The 16,330-nt window shown below is 38.3% G+C and overlaps 2 protein-coding genes across 3 annotated transcripts; both read left to right on the top strand.

Moving 5' to 3' along the window:
- The first annotated feature begins 2,671 nt into the window (after positions 1–2,671).
- On the top strand, positions 2,672–16,234 carry LOC109994332 (P-selectin). Its single transcript, XM_065956329.1, has 21 exons — positions 2,672–2,744; positions 2,851–2,929; positions 3,023–3,427; positions 3,538–3,642; positions 3,754–3,945; positions 4,065–4,253; positions 4,373–4,561; positions 4,800–4,976; positions 5,080–5,209; positions 5,307–5,356; positions 11,590–11,970; positions 12,053–12,160; positions 12,251–12,436; positions 12,527–12,718; positions 13,021–13,206; positions 13,311–13,496; positions 13,918–14,103; positions 14,187–14,375; positions 14,466–14,654; positions 15,609–15,731; positions 15,827–16,234. The coding sequence occupies exons 1-21, from the start codon at positions 2,742–2,744 to the stop codon at positions 15,889–15,891; spliced, it is 3,510 nt and encodes a 1,169-aa protein (XP_065812401.1). The 5' UTR covers positions 2,672–2,741; the 3' UTR covers positions 15,892–16,234.
- Positions 7,746–10,937, top strand: sele (selectin E). Of its 2 annotated transcripts, none has more exons than XM_029280014.2 (8): positions 7,746–7,842; positions 7,921–7,963; positions 8,068–8,457; positions 8,546–8,650; positions 10,160–10,336; positions 10,414–10,503; positions 10,593–10,614; positions 10,779–10,937. In XM_029280014.2, exons 2-8 carry the CDS (start codon positions 7,936–7,938, stop codon positions 10,822–10,824), a joined length of 858 nt encoding a protein of 285 aa, XP_029135847.1. In that variant the 5' UTR covers positions 7,746–7,842; positions 7,921–7,935; the 3' UTR covers positions 10,825–10,937. The 2 variants fall into 2 exon arrangements, with proteins under 2 accessions (XP_029135847.1, XP_020503285.1); XM_020647629.3 differs by having other exon boundaries at positions 7,786–7,842; positions 8,072–8,457.
- Positions 16,235–16,330: the final 96 nt, after the last annotated feature.

Genomic DNA, 16,330 nt, shown 5'->3' with positions numbered 1-16,330 from the left:
TACTTAAAATATTGTCTGCAGTTAGAAACAAGGTCCCTTTGAAGTGTAGTTAGACTTTTCCCCCATATGGATATAATAATATTACAAAAATAACCATGTTAGTGTTTATTAGGCTACTTATTGTTAAATCTATGCTACCTGTTTTCATAATGTTGCCGTCTGTTTTATTGATGATATTGTTAAATCCATAATGTGCCACTTGGCTAAGTGTTCTACACTCATATCACAATTTTGATACATAATTAATGTAACGTTTTTATTTTTACTTTTAAGTCTTGTATTTTTTTCCCATTACTTTTATTTTATTGTGTAGATCAAAACATTTTTTTTACAGGGACTTGAGTACCTAATTTCTCTCCTATTCATGATGCTCTGGAATGACCTTAAACCTCATATTCATTGAGTCCTTAAAATGACATGAAAACTAAGTTTTTCAATGCATGATGAACTTCAAAAGACTGCAGGATGAATGAAAATAAAATCATGTTAAAAGAGCACAAATCAAACACTTTGAAAAAAAATGATTTTTCTCCCTTGGGTCTTGTTCTATTCGAGTTAATGAGGAAGTTCATATAATTTTTCTTTCGGAAGGGGTGGAGGTTAAGAGGTGTAAAGCAACAGTGGCTATACTATCCGGTGCCTCGGGTCAAAGAGGAAGGATATGAACTCTCTCGCAGCCAGCAGGCGCCTCTGCCTCTGCACAACGCTTCCCGTCCCTGAACAGTCATAAGATATACCAGTAAAGTGTCTGTTGTTTGCAGCTGCATTGTTTTGTTAACCACCTTCTTCTTTGGATGAGCACATCCTTTGAAAGGACAAGTCAGTTCATTAATCTGAACTATGAAAAGCATGTTGTATCTCAGACTGTCTGTAAGCACACTGTGTTCGACTGTTAAAATGCATCAATCCAATTAATCATCATGTCCAGATAAAGCTTAAAATCACAGTGGTCCAAATGGATTTACTGACTCGACAGTCTCATTATTGCTGCCAACAATAAAACTCTTTGTTTTCATTAGCACAAAAATATCTCAAAAGTTCAAACCCAAATGGATGAAAGGAGAGAGAAAGTCTAAATCTCTCTCAAACCCTCGGCCTAATCAGCTCTCAGGATTTCAAAAACCTGCAAGACAGTCATTTCCTCTTAGTCATCTCTCACTTTGATAAGAGTGTTATTACCAATTCCTCAGAAAACCTTTCACTTTCTCATTAGGAGGTATTAGTTAGTCTTGCCAAGTAGCCAAATTTGTGCATTGTCTGTACATGAGCACATTGTTAGACAAGCAATGATATGATTTACTTTTGTAAATGTACCAATAGAACTAAGACAAATATCCAATACATGTTAATGATTGATATTTAATTTTAAGACAAAGTGCAGAAGGATTAACAGGGTAATGTATTTAACCCTCCTACAACCCTATGTGTCGCACTTTTCGCCCCAACGACACAGAAAAATGCTTAGATAAAGACGGCAATTGAAATATTATCTATTAATGCATGATTCCAATTTTTTTTTTTTAAATGTGGATACTATTTACAACTTCAGCTCTTACCATACATAGCAAATATTCATTGTGTTTCTGAAATGTAACCCATCAAAAATGCCAGTTTTATAATTAGAACTTGATTTCAAAATAAGACAAAAAACACAAAAAGTGAATAATTTTCCATCCCATACGTCCAAAAATAGATTTTTTTGTGGTGGGATTATCATAGCCTGGGAGTGTCAAAAATTGGAATCAACATTGATTTTGTTTCATTTTTATTTTTGGTGTCTTGTCAGATTATATATTAAATGCTACATCTTCCTCAACGACACAGAAAAATGCTTGAATAAAGATTGCCATAGAAATATTATCTAATAAGCAAAACAAGAATGGCCCATTTCCTTGGGTAACATTATTTTCTATCTGACAAAATTTAATGACATATAGGTAACATTTTACAATAATGTCAACAGCATTTAATTTTCAAGTTGGTCGAGCTGGAGCCACTTTCTTCTATTAACAAGTGAAATTTAGTAAATCATTTTATCATAGTTTTCAGTTTTTCAGGAGGTGTTTGCACACCAAACTATCTCATGAAGTAGATGTGTAGGACAACAAATTCTCACTTGAAAAGAAAATAATCCTGCACACCACTCTTGCTAAGCATCCCCAATTTATTAGAGAGAAGTAACATTTCGGTCCACACTGAACACACTTGACAGAGGTTCAGAGGGACCGAAATGTTGTGATTTTTTGGTGCTGCTTAGCAAGAGTAGTGTACAGGATCATATAGTTTAAAAAAAGACAACTTACATTTAAAAAGTAAGCATCAAAAGTAGTCAAATGGAGTAAGTGTAAAAAATGAAAATTAAATGATTATTTTAAAAGCTATGTAGCATACAATACTGAAAAGAGAATAAATCCCTTAAAACTTTACAAACAAAACTTTCATAGACATGTATACTTTCCATTGTCAATAATATATTGACTGTCAATAAAAGTAAAAGTAATATTTAACAAAGACAAGAAAAAAGAGAGAGGGAAAGTTCCCAAGGACCACCTTGTAATTAAGGGAGGGGGGGATTTCCAGTGAAACGTCCGGCTGTGATGAGAGCTTCCAGGAAAACGGGAGCAGCACAATGTGTATAAAAGCAGGAACATCGGCACATAAGCCTCAGAATTCATTCATCCTGTTTTGTGCTCAGACTGAAGAGTCTTTTGCAGGCTATCACACATACAGTATCACTGAACATGGTGAGTTAGATGTACCAATTTAAGTGCAAATGTCTTTAATTTTTGCTTGGATCAGAGATACATTTATGGTATAATATTTGTCATTTTTTCCTCACTATTTCTACAGGAGTTCTGTTTTGGATTACTTCACACTCGAGGATCTAAGACCTCTTCCTCATGGATCAGCTTGACCTTTCTATGCTCAAGTATGTAAATCTTCTGCAAACATAACGTTTCCATTTTTTTTTTTTAAATCCACCTGTATTCCTTACATCTCTGTCTTTTTCCTCCATCCTCAGTGCTGTGCATATGGTCTAGTGTAGACTGCTGGTCCTACGTCTACTCAAATAGCACCATGAACTGGCAGAAAGCTCGGACCTGGTGCCAGACAAACTACACAGACATGGTGGCCATCCAGAACCAGGAGGAGATTGAATATCTCAAATTGTGGCTTCCCAAAAAACCCACCTACTATTGGATCGGCATCCGCAAGGTCAATGATGTGTGGACCTGGGTAGGGACCAACAAGGCTCTGACAGAAGAAGCGACCAACTGGGCAAAGGGGGAACCCAACAATGGAAAGAATGGGAAGGGTTCTTGGTCAAATGAGGACTGTGTGGAGATGTACATCAAAAGGGATCAGCAGCCAGGAAAGTGGAATGATGAGAGATGCTCAAAGTCAAAGACTGCTCTTTGCTACACAGGTGAGCAAATCTTATATAAATCTTATATTAACAGGTACATTTAGATGCTTATTTTTCATATTTATGTTCATTTTTAGTAAATAGATAATGAGTGATGGTTTATTTCCCAGCTGCCTGTAAGAACGACTCGTGTCTTCATGGAGACTGTGTGGAAACCATCAACAGCCACAAATGTGTTTGCCATGAAGGCTTTTACGGAGAGAAGTGCGAGCATGGTAAAAAAAAAAAATACAGTCATGTTAATCTTCCTTTTACTTCCATGTTACTTTAAGTCCCTTAAATCCAGGACTTGATATCTTATTGTGTCTTGTTTTCTCTGTTTTCAGTTGTTCTGTGTAACAAAGACGAGGTGTTCAACCCACATAAAGGAAAAGTACATTGCACTCACAAATATGGAGACTTCTCGTTCAATTCCTCGTGCCAGTATTCCTGCGAGGAAGGATATCTGCTGAGTGCACAAGGACCCCAGACATGCACGGCCTTAGGAAAGTGGTCAGAGCAGCCTCCTACGTGTGAATGTGAGTTTCAAAAGATATTACATATGTAACCTCATATTAATCCCATTGAAAGCAAATACATTTTATTATCGCAATGATGCAGCCTGCTGTAATGGGTTTTCTGCTCCCGTTCTCCACAGTGGTTCAGTGTCAGAAGCTGTCGCCTCCATCAAGAGGATCAATGCAGTGCTCTTCTCTGGGCTCCTCCAGCTACAACTCCACATGTGTGTTCTCTTGTGTTGAAGGTTATGTTATTGCTGGATCTTCCTCCAACACTCTGCAATGTGAAGGGTCAGGAAATTGGAATGACTCTCAGCCTTATTGTGTTGGTACGTCCATTTCTTTTAGATTTTTGGCTAGTGTCATATCACTAAGGAAAATCTTTATAATGTTCTTTTATTGGCTGCATTTCTAAAAAGAAAGCATCTTCTGATCCTCTGAATTGCAGCTGTTCAGTGTCCTGATCTCAAGGAGCTAGAGAATGGGGTTGTCAACTGTGGAGACAATGCAGATCTGCCGTTCAGCCAAGGAAGCACCTGCAGCTTCAGATGTTCCTCGGGCTACCGCCTGGTGGGGTCAAGCAGGGCAACGTGCACGTCTGCAGCAGAGTGGAGTGAGAAGATGCCTCACTGTGAAGGTGAGGGGGCGCTTTAAGTCCAATCCAACCCCTTTCTTTACTATTAGGCACATTTGTTTTTCATTTAGTTCTGTCAATACCAGCACACTAAATCAATTGTGTTCTTGTGTTAGCTTAAACACAACTTTCTTAATATGTCTAGGCAGTAGTTAATTTTGTGTAAATAAACAAGCTCAGTTTTTTTTAAATACCGTATAATGATGGTCAATATCTAAATTTTTGCTATCTTTTCCCACAGCTGTGAGATGTCCTGTTCTCGAAGAGCTTGAAAACGGTGAAATCAACTGTTCAAACTGGCAAGAGTACAACTCACAGTGCTCCTTCATCTGCGGCCAAGGTTACTCATTAGAAGGACATGACCTGCTGATCTGTGATCGCAATGGCAACTGGACAGCAGAGAAACCCACATGCCAAGGTAAAGCGCAGAAGAGTAAAGAAAATCCAAGAAGACATTTAAAAAGAACATTACATTTTTAATCCTGAGTGTACATATTTACATGATTTTATTATTTTAATAGCTCCAACTGCTCAGATTACGGCCATTGCCTCTGGTGTGGCAGCAGGGGGTACTCTCTTATCCGGTCTGTCTCTGGCCATGTGGATCCTGAGAAAACTGAAGCAGAAAGCAAACAAGTTTGAGTTGAATAGGTTAGTAAAGCATTTGATTTATCTTAAATAATTTGTTTTCCTTTTCACAAATGATTTGTTTATTTTGCAGTGCTCATTTTGTTTTTCTTTCTTGCAGCAACTCTGAGATAGAGCCTCCCCCACAGACCTACAAAAACAGCATTGACAGCCTCATCTAGGTCAATTACTCCTCAGCTTTTATATATCTTTATCATCACTGTATGTAAAGTACCAGTCATAATAGCTCGAGCAATGGGGCTAATTTGTAACAGTATGAAAACCTGTGGTCAGTAAGAGAAAAGGTATTTTTTAAACCGTTGCATTTCATTTTTCTGTTATGTTTTATTGAATTTCATGATGTACTCTGTTATGTTGTTCTGACACATATTTCCTCCCAAGGGGAGTTTTACATGGAACACATTGTTCTTCAGCTTTATGAGCATTCTGGAAAGGTGGCTTTATCCATGTTAATGTAAATGTTTCATAACAACATGGTTGATAACCTCCTCAATGACTGTGAATCATTTCACTCTATTGATGTCATTATTTATGTTCTATTTATCAGGTTGCATTCATACTGTATATTTAGTCATATTTCTGTGTGAATTACGATGTGCTGCCTCATAATAAAACATCAAACTATCATTTACTCTGGGTCATTTTTATATTTATTTATTTATGTATTTAAACTTTATTTAACCAGGTTATTCCCATTGAGAATGACACACCTTTTATCTGAGACCTGGCCAAGACAGGCAGCAGTAAAAACACAAAGTTAAGGAGACACACACAGACAAAGTACAATTCACAAACAATAAAATATGCATTAACTTAAGTTGAGTCCAACAAATAACTTTCTTGGAATCAGGCAAGCTAAAAACATGGACATCCAGAAACTGCTTACAACCCGCTCTTAATATCATGACTAATCACATCAAGCTGTCTTTATCTGTGTTGCCCAAAATTACAAACCACAATTTACATAAAAAGGCTTCATATATACATCCTAAAACCAAGGGCAGAGACGATATTTTTTTACAGGGGTGGCCCAACTTGGACTAAGTTTTGCATGGGAGGCATGAATTTTGTAATCATATCTACTTTAACTACAAATATTTAAGTATAAAATGTGTTGGTTTTTTTTACTTTCAAAATTAACAAAATTGACTGGCATCTTCTTAATTGTATAAGCTTATATGTATTATATTGTATGTGTAAGCAGTCAAAAAGAAGAGAAATGTCGAAAGTAAAAATTTAAAGTGAACAAAAAAAGGAAATTAACTACATTAAAATACATAAAAAGCTAAGAGCTGTTGTTAAACAGTTGTAAGACATATAGTTGATTTAAACTAAAGTCCTGTCTGTGCTGTGGCTGAGTAGTAGTGTCGGTCGTCTCTCATCGTGAAGGTCTGGGGTTTGATCCCCAGCTACTGCAGTCACATGTTGAAGTGTCCTTGGGCAAAACACTGAACCCCAGTTTTAACTCATTCTTACACATTTACACACTGCTTTGTCATCAGTGGTGATTCTAGAGTCTATTGGGGCCCTAGGCAAAATCAATTGGGGGCCCTCCAACCAGCGTTCATCCCCATTATCTCTGCCAGCGTCCCCACGCTTACTCCTCTTCCACTTTTTCCTTTTTTTTTACGGATCATTCCTCTTCATTATTCTTAGTTGACTTTCATTGAAAAACTTTGGTTTCACAGCAGTAATGCATGCAACGGTTAGCAGGGCAACAAGAGTGAGTGCTATCATATGGGGCCCCCTCAGGGAGGTTTCTTACTGTCATTGCAAAAGTTGAATATTTTGGGCCACTGCTTTGGAATAGGTTTGTTAGCCCTCTGGGGCCCCAAGCAGCGATTCTGTTGGTCATACACATTCACACACTGCTTTAGTAGATATACACAATGTGTATGAATGGATTAGCTAAAACTGATGGACACTTTACATCGCAAACTCTGATATCAAAGTGTGAAAGTGGTACTCGTATTACAGATAGACTACATGTAGAATGGAAAACATGTACTGTAAGGCATGTATCCAGTCTGCACTAATAAGCCATTGAAAAAGGTTAGACATCTACTACTAAAGCCACATAAGCCTATTACCCCCCTGATTTTAGAGACTAAAGTGCTGACTTTACAGTTTATCAGTTGTTTTCTCAGCAGTTTCAGAAGCAATACAACATTGACCTCTTGTCTGTTTTTGTGTCCTTCATTACAATGGTACTGGCAGAGATTAGTAATTATATAACAGTGAGAGGCATGCAAGAAAGGAAGTGTCATACTATACTGCTGAGATGATTGGTTTCAGAGAACATTACCTTGGCTTATTTCACAAAACCGAGTCTTCTTTTCTGCATCAGCTTTTCAGCAGATTCAGAAATAGATGTGACAAATTTGCCTGAACTTTTCCAGAAAAAGTGGTATTTCCCAGAAGGTCTATACAAGTATAACAAGTCATGAAGTCAGCTATTAATTCATCATTCATCACTTGCATACACCCTGTACTGTAAACATCCAGGTATTATGACAATGTAGAAATGAATAGCCTGAGAGAACTATAAAAGCGTAACACTGGTGTGTGCCTGAAGCAAACTAACAGGACTCATACAGATTTTTCAGCAGCGCCTTTCCGAAACCAATACTGGGCAGGTATGCAAATCCTTTGTCACCTTTTTTCATGATGATATTTGCCATTTTTGTGTTACGATTATTATTTTCTTTGAAAAGACAACAGGTGTTAAAATGAAGTTGACATTAACATTTCTCCTTGGTAAGTTTCAGTTTTGACATTAAATCAAAATGTGAACTTGATGGCGTCCCTTAAATTATCACAGTAGTTGTCCTAAACTTTATGTCTGTCATATTTTGTATCAGGTAGCTTCTTAACCGAGGCTACCTTTGGCTGGACATATCATTACTCAAAAACGACCATGAACTGGACAGTTGCAAGAGAGTGGTGCCAGGAGCGGCACACAGATATGGTGGTCATCCAAAACCAGGATGAGAACAACTACCTGGTCAAAAAGCTGCCAATCAAAAAAAAGTACTATTGGATAGGAATCACTAAACAACACAAGAATGAAACCTGGACCTGGATTGGGAATAACAGCACATGGATAGGTAATGAGTCATGGGCACCAAAAGAACCCAATAACAATCACAGCACAGAGTTTTGTGTGGAGATCTACGTGAACAACGACGCAAACAGAGGAAAGTGGAACGATGAGAAATGTGCTAATAAAAAATATGCTGCTTGTTACAAAGGTATGTAAAAAATAAGATTGGTTAAAAGGTTGTTGCAGCTTGTTAAGTGGAAGAGGGGGTTAAAGTATAGAGATTTTTTCCCTACCAGCTCAATGTAATGAAACATCATGCGACAGAGGAAGATGCCAGGAGACCATTGAAAACATAACCTGCCTCTGTGAACCTGGATATGAGGGGGACAGGTGCCAAACAGGTAAGGAAAAGGCTTTCTGTTTGATAACATGCTGCTGTAACACCACAATTTCCCAGTTTGGGATCAATAAAGTAATTCTATTATATTCTATTCTATTTCTGAAAACAAGTCACATTTTTTTCTTTGGTTACTGTCTTTTAACGTATTTTGCAAAATGCTGAGTTTGAAGTAATGATTTTGTAAAACAGTTGCAGTTAAAAGGACTATGACAGATTTTGGTGTTCAAAATAAAGCCATTATGGAAGTGAAATTAAACTGCAGTTTCTTGAGTGTCCAATTTGAGGCTGGTTGCAGAAGCCTTGAAAGTCACATACACACCCATTCAAATATGGCCTTTAGTTTTTTGTTTTTTTAAATAAATTTACATGTATGCAGCCTGGTTCTACAAAACAATTTTAGTCTGAATAGCTCACGTTTTTTTTTAGCACACACTGTATGGGAGGTGAATTTTTATATAATGAATCCATTGTGATTTTATAGAGTTGTTAATATGAAGGAGTCTGGCTGACCTGACTCATAGGCAGGTGTGGTGTTGCTGTCTGTCAAGAGGCTTAAGACCCTCCTCATCTCTAGCTCTTTATCTGGTGTTATGTTGACAGAAAGTTAGGTGCAGACATACAGCATTTCCAATATGGTGACCACCATCGATGAGCTTTTAAAGTCCACATCAGTTTTCAATGGGTGAGGTCACTGGGACTTTGTCCATGTTTATATATAGCAAACCTTAGCTGTTCTTTGATGTAGTTATTGGGTCATACCAATGTTGCTAGGCATATTCATTTTTTATTGTCTTTTAGTGTCTTACCAAGCTACAGATGGTATGATGATAATTTGTCATTTTAGCTTCAAATCCTGAGCATGCGATCAGAGGGGAATGGCTGCAGTGGTGATTTATAGCATCTTCCAGCTATTTTTGATCTGTACATTGTACACTAGCCAAAATGAGCAAAAAAGCAAAGTTTGCTTAAATTCTGAAATAAATGAATAACCTGGAATATAAAGATAAAGAGCCATAGTTGGCTAAGTACTTGGGCATACTTTAGATGAAACGTGAATTGATATTTGGTTCTTAACGGATATGTTTCCTAACATGTCATAATAGTTGAAAGTTTAAGATCAGCATGAGGTAATGGACATTGCTGTTTTTTTCTGTAAGACAAACAGCATCATCACAAAAGTGGAATTTCAGTCTGAGTGAGTCTTTTTATTTTCCTGTGTAGGTTTTTTATCTATCTCCTTCCAAAGAATAACATTTTAATAGTTAACTGACTCACACTGGGATTCTTTAGAATATGACAATTATTCCTAATCTTAATCTTAACATTGTCATTGCAAGTATTGCATCTGCTTCCTCCGTTTCCTGAGGTCAGGCTGAGGATCACACTTAAAACATTCATCAAAAAACCTGCATCAGCATGTACTGTATGTGCTTTGAAAAATGTTTTTATTTTCACAACAGATGTTATATAACTGCATCTTTGATAAACTTTGACCTGTATGTCCCCCTAGCTGTGGAATGCCCTCTCTCTCAGCCTGATAATGGATACCTGAGCTGCTCCAAAGGAAACAGGAAATTCAACTCAACCTGTCGCTATGAATGCTACTCAGGCTTCCTGATGATAGGCTCGCCAGCTGTAACATGTGGGCTCACAGGGGTTTGGAGCGGCCCAAGACCTACTTGTGCAAGTAATTATTTGACAATTTGATTTTGAAGAGTCAAGTATGTTTACAGAGATACAAATCCTAATGATGAATTCTTTCAGGCTACAAAAAGGCTCTGTTGGCTGTGACTGGGTGTGGAGCCCTCTCAGCCCTCTGCTGCATCTGTATGTGCTGGATGAAGCACAGAAAGAGTCAGTATTTCTCAATTTCATATAAGTGATGCAAGCAAATGTTATTACATCAAACCTCTATCGTGATTTTGTCTGTTCATTTCTCACAGGAAGGAGACTTGCCCAAGCAAGGTCAGTGTTGAAATGTACTTGACCAAGGCAGCTCCACCCAATTATACACATTTAGTATTTGAAAAGTTAATTTACTTGAATGTTACAATTCATGGCTGTCTAAAACTACTTTTTTACTGTGACTGTCAGTGTCCCTTCAATGTTGATCTGATTGTCATTCACAGGCAGCCTGAGGAATTTTCAAGTCTTACTAGTGAGGCACTGGGATGAAGGATGACTGCAATGTATTCAATGTTTCATTAAAATATATGTACCATGACCTATTTGCATGAACACTATTATAATTTTTGTACTTTGTTTATGAATAAACCCACCCCTATGTACTCTGAATTCCTCTATGCAAGGAAGGTAGGTTAGCTAAGCATATCTGCCCAATTTAGGCAACTTTACATTTAAGCTATGTCTATAGACCTGCATGGCTAAAGAGCTTGCAGTGTGAAGTTACATTATTTAATTGTGCATGTATTAACTCAGTAAAGTAAATAAATACGCAAAAATAATAGTGTCTCTATGTGCGGGCTTTTCTGGATCAGTGAGTATGTTTCAAAACTGTTATGTGTGATAAAGTAGTGCCCTTCCTGAAGGGAAGTTACAGAAAAAGAGATATTACAAAATTGGTTGTTGGCTCATTGGCTGAAGGTCAGTTAAAGAAAAAAACATTAGCACTGTAGAGTAAATACAGCAGCAACAACAAGTGACTAAGGACACATCAAATGGTAAGACACTTCATATGTCAGTGTAAGTGTTGTGATTAATGATTTTGCACTTTTTCTCCTACATGCAGCTGGACACAATTCTCTCTGTTTTTATTTCAGATGTTTTAAGAATTGATGGTCTGTAACCTAAACTAGCCTCTCATGATGCTGATTGCTGCACTCCTTGTTTTTGCCCTAGGTAGGTCTGCTCTTTCAGTTAACTTTTTTTTTCAGCTTTGCCAGTGCAGTTCTGTCTTATTGATCATTTCTCTGACTTCAGACCTGAGCAGCAGAGGAGGAGCACAGGCATGGTCCTACAACATCAGTTCAAACCGCAGATGGCTTGAGGCCCGTCAGTGGTGCCAGCAGCACTTCACAGATATGGTGTCCATCAGGAACCAGGAGGAAAATGACTTCCTCAACAAACGGCTACTATTTACGAAAAACTATTACTGGATAGGCATTAAAAAAGAGGAGGGAGAGTGGATTTGGGCTCCAAGCAAAAACAAGGTACCCCAAGAAGCTCAGAATTGGGCACAAAATGAGCCAGATAACATTGCAGCTAACAGCTGTGTGGAGATATACATTAAGAGGGATACAGACCCAGGGAAGTGGAACAATGAGCCCTGTCACAGGAAGAAGGGAACCCTCTGCTACGCGGGTAAAACACCCTTTATTTTTTATGTACAACTATTTAACAGACTTCTGTAGACTTATCATAGAATTTTTCTGTATGCATGCAGAGTCTTGCACAAAGGATTCCTGCAATGCCCATGCAGACTGTGTTGAGACTATTGGGAACTACACCTGTAAGTGCCATCCTGGTTTTACTGGATCAAGCTGTCAAGAGGGTAAGAAAAGGTGTCAGAATGTATTCAAAACAGCCATGACCTCTTTTTGTGAAGATCTAAACATGTCTTTGTCTACTTTTTTTGTTTCAGCAATTGCATGCGAGCCCTTGCTGGACCCAGAGCATGGTTCTCATTCGTATATCAATCCCTATGGGTTTAGTCGTTTCAACTCTTCCTGCCATTTCCAATGTGAACTCGGCTTCCAGTTGATAGGAGTTTCCCGATTGCTTTGCCAAGCTAGTGGTCAATGGAACCACCCTGTTCCTCTGTGTCGAGGTATAACTACTCAATGCCAACTGTATCAAAGATAAATGTTATTTCGAATGCACAGGTTATGAGAAAAATATTTGTCCCTGTCTGTCTAAGTTAAAACGTGTCCAGATCTAGACCACGTGAACATCAGCTCAGGTAATATGAACTGCAGCCACCCCGTCGCACATTACAGCTACAACTCCACCTGTGAGGTCAGGTGTAATGAAGGCTATGAGCTCAGAGGACAGGACCAGATACGTTGTGACCATACTGGCAAATGGACAGACAGTGTCCCAGCATGCACTGGTAAAGTGACTCATTACTTATTACTTATTACTCATTAAAAATGTATGTAAAGTCATATCCTGTCTAGACTGTAAAGCAGATTAGAGCAGGGTCACACGTTATCACTTCACTTAACACCCATTTATGCAAACATTGGGAAAACAACATTATAACTTAGAGTGGGTAGCCAGTTACTGTTTCCCATGACTGTAAATTATGCTCATGTTATGTTTATAAAAGGCAAGTCATAATACACTGACATGTTTCAGGACATTGACTTCCATTGAGTGGACTTTGTGTTTTATATTTGTTTCCCACCACAGTGAAAAAATGTTCCCCCATTCTGTTTCCTGTAACGGGCAACATGTCATGTGTGGACACTTTGGGGCCATTCTCTTTTGGCTCAAAGTGTAACTTCACCTGCCAGGAAGGCTACAACCTGACTGGAGACAACACACTCACCTGTCTGGCCTCAGGACAATGGAGCAATCCTACACCGACATGTCAAGGTTGGTCGCAGAGATAATGTCAGCTCTGTCTTAAAACAACACAAATTGTCTGTGCCTCAATTAGTGCACTGCTCTGATGACTAATCAGTTTTCTTCTCCTCCAGTCGTACAGTGCAACAGTCTGAAGGCTCCACCATATGCCTCCATGCAATGCCAAGACCCTTTAGCAGAATACAGCTATGGCTCTATGTGCACTGTAAAATGTGTGCAAGGATTTGACATGGTTGGTGCAAACATGACAAAATGTTTATCACAGGGGAATTGGAGTCATGAAGTTCCTTTTTGCCAAGGTATGACAACAGCTGGCTAGATGCTGAAGTACTCAGAAGAAATGTAAATATATGTTGGTCCTTCAGCTCATCAACAGTCTCCCTTTCTATTATTTGATTTGTTTAATGTGTCTGTAAGCACCTATCCCTCTCAGTGTAACTTTAAGGGAAGACGTGTAATTTATTAAACTCTCCACCTAATGGCTCCCTTAATTATTCTGAGCCAATAATTACAACAATTTAATGGTTCAGGTAGCTTGACTGTTTGTTAGAATGTAAAGCTCTTAAATACACACTATTGGTGTCTCTTCCTCGTTGCTCACAATCTGTTGATAATATCAGTTGAAAATATCATTTGTAGAGTCCTTTGTCTTGACTGGGTTTCTTTATCATGAATGGATCTTAAAAATTATTTCTTGTCTCTGTCTGTATCTCTCTTTAGCTAAGATGTGTCTCACTCGGAGCTCTCCCTCTCATGGCTCCTTACACTGCTCTGGTCCTCATGGAGAGTTCAGATTTGGCTCTCATTGTACAACGACTTGCAAGAAAGGATTTGTCCTGAATGGGATGGCAGAAAATGAGTGCAACTCTCTGGGCATGTGGAGCCGTACAATTCCCCGCTGTCTGGGTAAAATCTCATAATATCACAGAGCTGCACTTCCAAGAGGATTGTTTGGTCTTCAAATGATGTTTGTGCAATATCATCCACAGCACAACCATGCCCCCTTCTGGTCAAAGCTCCACAACACGGGAGGATGAATTGCAGCCATCCATACTTACCTTTCAGTTTTGGCTCCCTCTGTGACTTTGAATGTAATGAAGGCTTCAGGCTGAAAGGAAAGCAATCTCTGACATGTAATACCTCAGGTCGCTGGTCTCAGGATCTCCCCACCTGCCAGCGTGAGTGCCCTGCATGAGTTCACATCTACAATTTCTTTTAATATTCCTTATTCATTGATTACAATTCCATTTTTCTTTCCTGATCTTCAGCTGTACAGTGTGGTACCATTCATGCCCTGTCTTTAATCCTCTCAATGAACTGCTCACATCCTCTGGGAGATTACAGCTTTGGCTCCCAGTGTAATTTCACATGCAAAGAGGGATTCTCTCTGAAGGGTACGGATGTGCTGTTTTGCTCCTCTGGCGGGTTATGGAATGACAATCTACCTCACTGCACAGGTAAATCGGTTCTCAAATGTTGACTATGGAGCTATTATTGTGGCAAAACTATTTGAATTTGCGTGCACAGATCCACAAAAGTGTAAAAAGATCCACAAATGCGTAAACTAATCTGGATCAGGTCAACAAACCCCACTACTGTGTTCACAGATTGTCAGACACACATTTGCAGAGATGTGTATCTAATGTATCATACATTTGTGGATCTTGCACGGCAGGAGTGTTGAAAAAGTCACGTGTAAAATGAGAGCCAATGGAGAGGCCCGCCTCAGTTGTAAGCGATCGTTTGTGTGTATTTTCAGGATTTACAGCTGAAAAAGTTCACTGCCATTACTAAATAAGTAAATATTTCGAAATTGGTCTACATATTTGCAGATTAGATTACGCATTTGTGGATCTATTTACGCTTTTGTGGATCTGTGAACGCATATTCAAATAGTTTTGCCACAATAATAGCTCCATAGTTGACAATAACAATGATATATTGCTTACCGTATTCATATGGTTGATATAGTATGTTAGCATGATTGCATTTGGTATTGAGAGAAAAATACAAACGCCATTTGAGTTTGATAGGTCATTTTCTAACTGATGGTGGCGCTAGAGTGGAAGGCAAGTACTCACTAAAGTGGTCAGAATTCATTGTGAGGTGGCTCTTATTGCAAATTCCATGGCAAACAATACAAACATTTCTAGACATTCTTCTTAAAAACATGAAATGTACGCTTCTAGGCAGCAAATACATAGAACACAAATGCAGATCACTGATGTCATTCAGTCCACTTGGTATGAATGTCAGTACAAAACTGTATGGTCATTTGTTCTGAACTTCTTGAAATAGATAAAGTTGAAGTCCAGACCTTTAGCATGATTCTAAGGATTGCAAATAAATAACAAACTATGATATATGAAGCATATAAAACTTGCATTTCCTGTAACCTTTATGTGTTTCAGTGGTTGGTATGCCATTGGGGACTGCCCTGCTGACGTACACGGGTGTGGGAGCAGCCTCTGTTGCCGTTCCTCTTCTCCTGATAGGCCTGGCTTTCTTGATTATTAAGCGGTTTAAGAAAAGAGGTAAGAGGTACTGCAGTTGTCCCGTGCAGTTTCACACTATCACAGACAGCATCTTGTACTATTCATATATTCATTCTTATTTCTGAATTTTGCAGGAGATGCAATCGTATCTGATTCACCAGCATGGGGAGACAGAGAGAATCCAGCATTTGAATTTTGATTCTTTTTTTATTATCCTTTATTGAGACTTTATTTTTGATGGAATTTATTTTAAGCAACTGCAGAGCGTATAATTACCTGCTTCTTATTGCATATATCTAATAATACAAGGATTGCAGTAGGATTAAGGGCATAAAAAAATAACTAATCACAGAAGCCTTATACTTTACATAATTATCCACATTGTCTATGCAAACCTTTACTCTTTGTTTATAAATAACCCAATCAAGATACACAATTTGTCCATAATATATTTTTCTAAAAAGATGCAGATTTGTGTGCAGCTTTAGCTTTTGCTCTTTGTTGATGAGATAATTGTCAATAAAGTATCCACATTTCTTGAATCGTCTCATTAAACTTCTTTTGTTTCTCTGGCTGACTCAGCCAAACAATACTCCACAACGATACCAATGTTGGAATTCTCTTTAAAGTTATCCAGT

Source organism: Labrus bergylta, chromosome 6 (assembly GCF_963930695.1).
Source record: "Labrus bergylta chromosome 6, fLabBer1.1, whole genome shotgun sequence".
In the NCBI taxonomy this organism is placed as follows: Eukaryota; Metazoa; Chordata; class Actinopteri; order Labriformes; family Labridae; genus Labrus; species Labrus bergylta.
The sequence above is the reverse complement of the archived record's forward strand: the minus strand, read 5'-3'. Positions and strand labels throughout refer to the sequence as shown.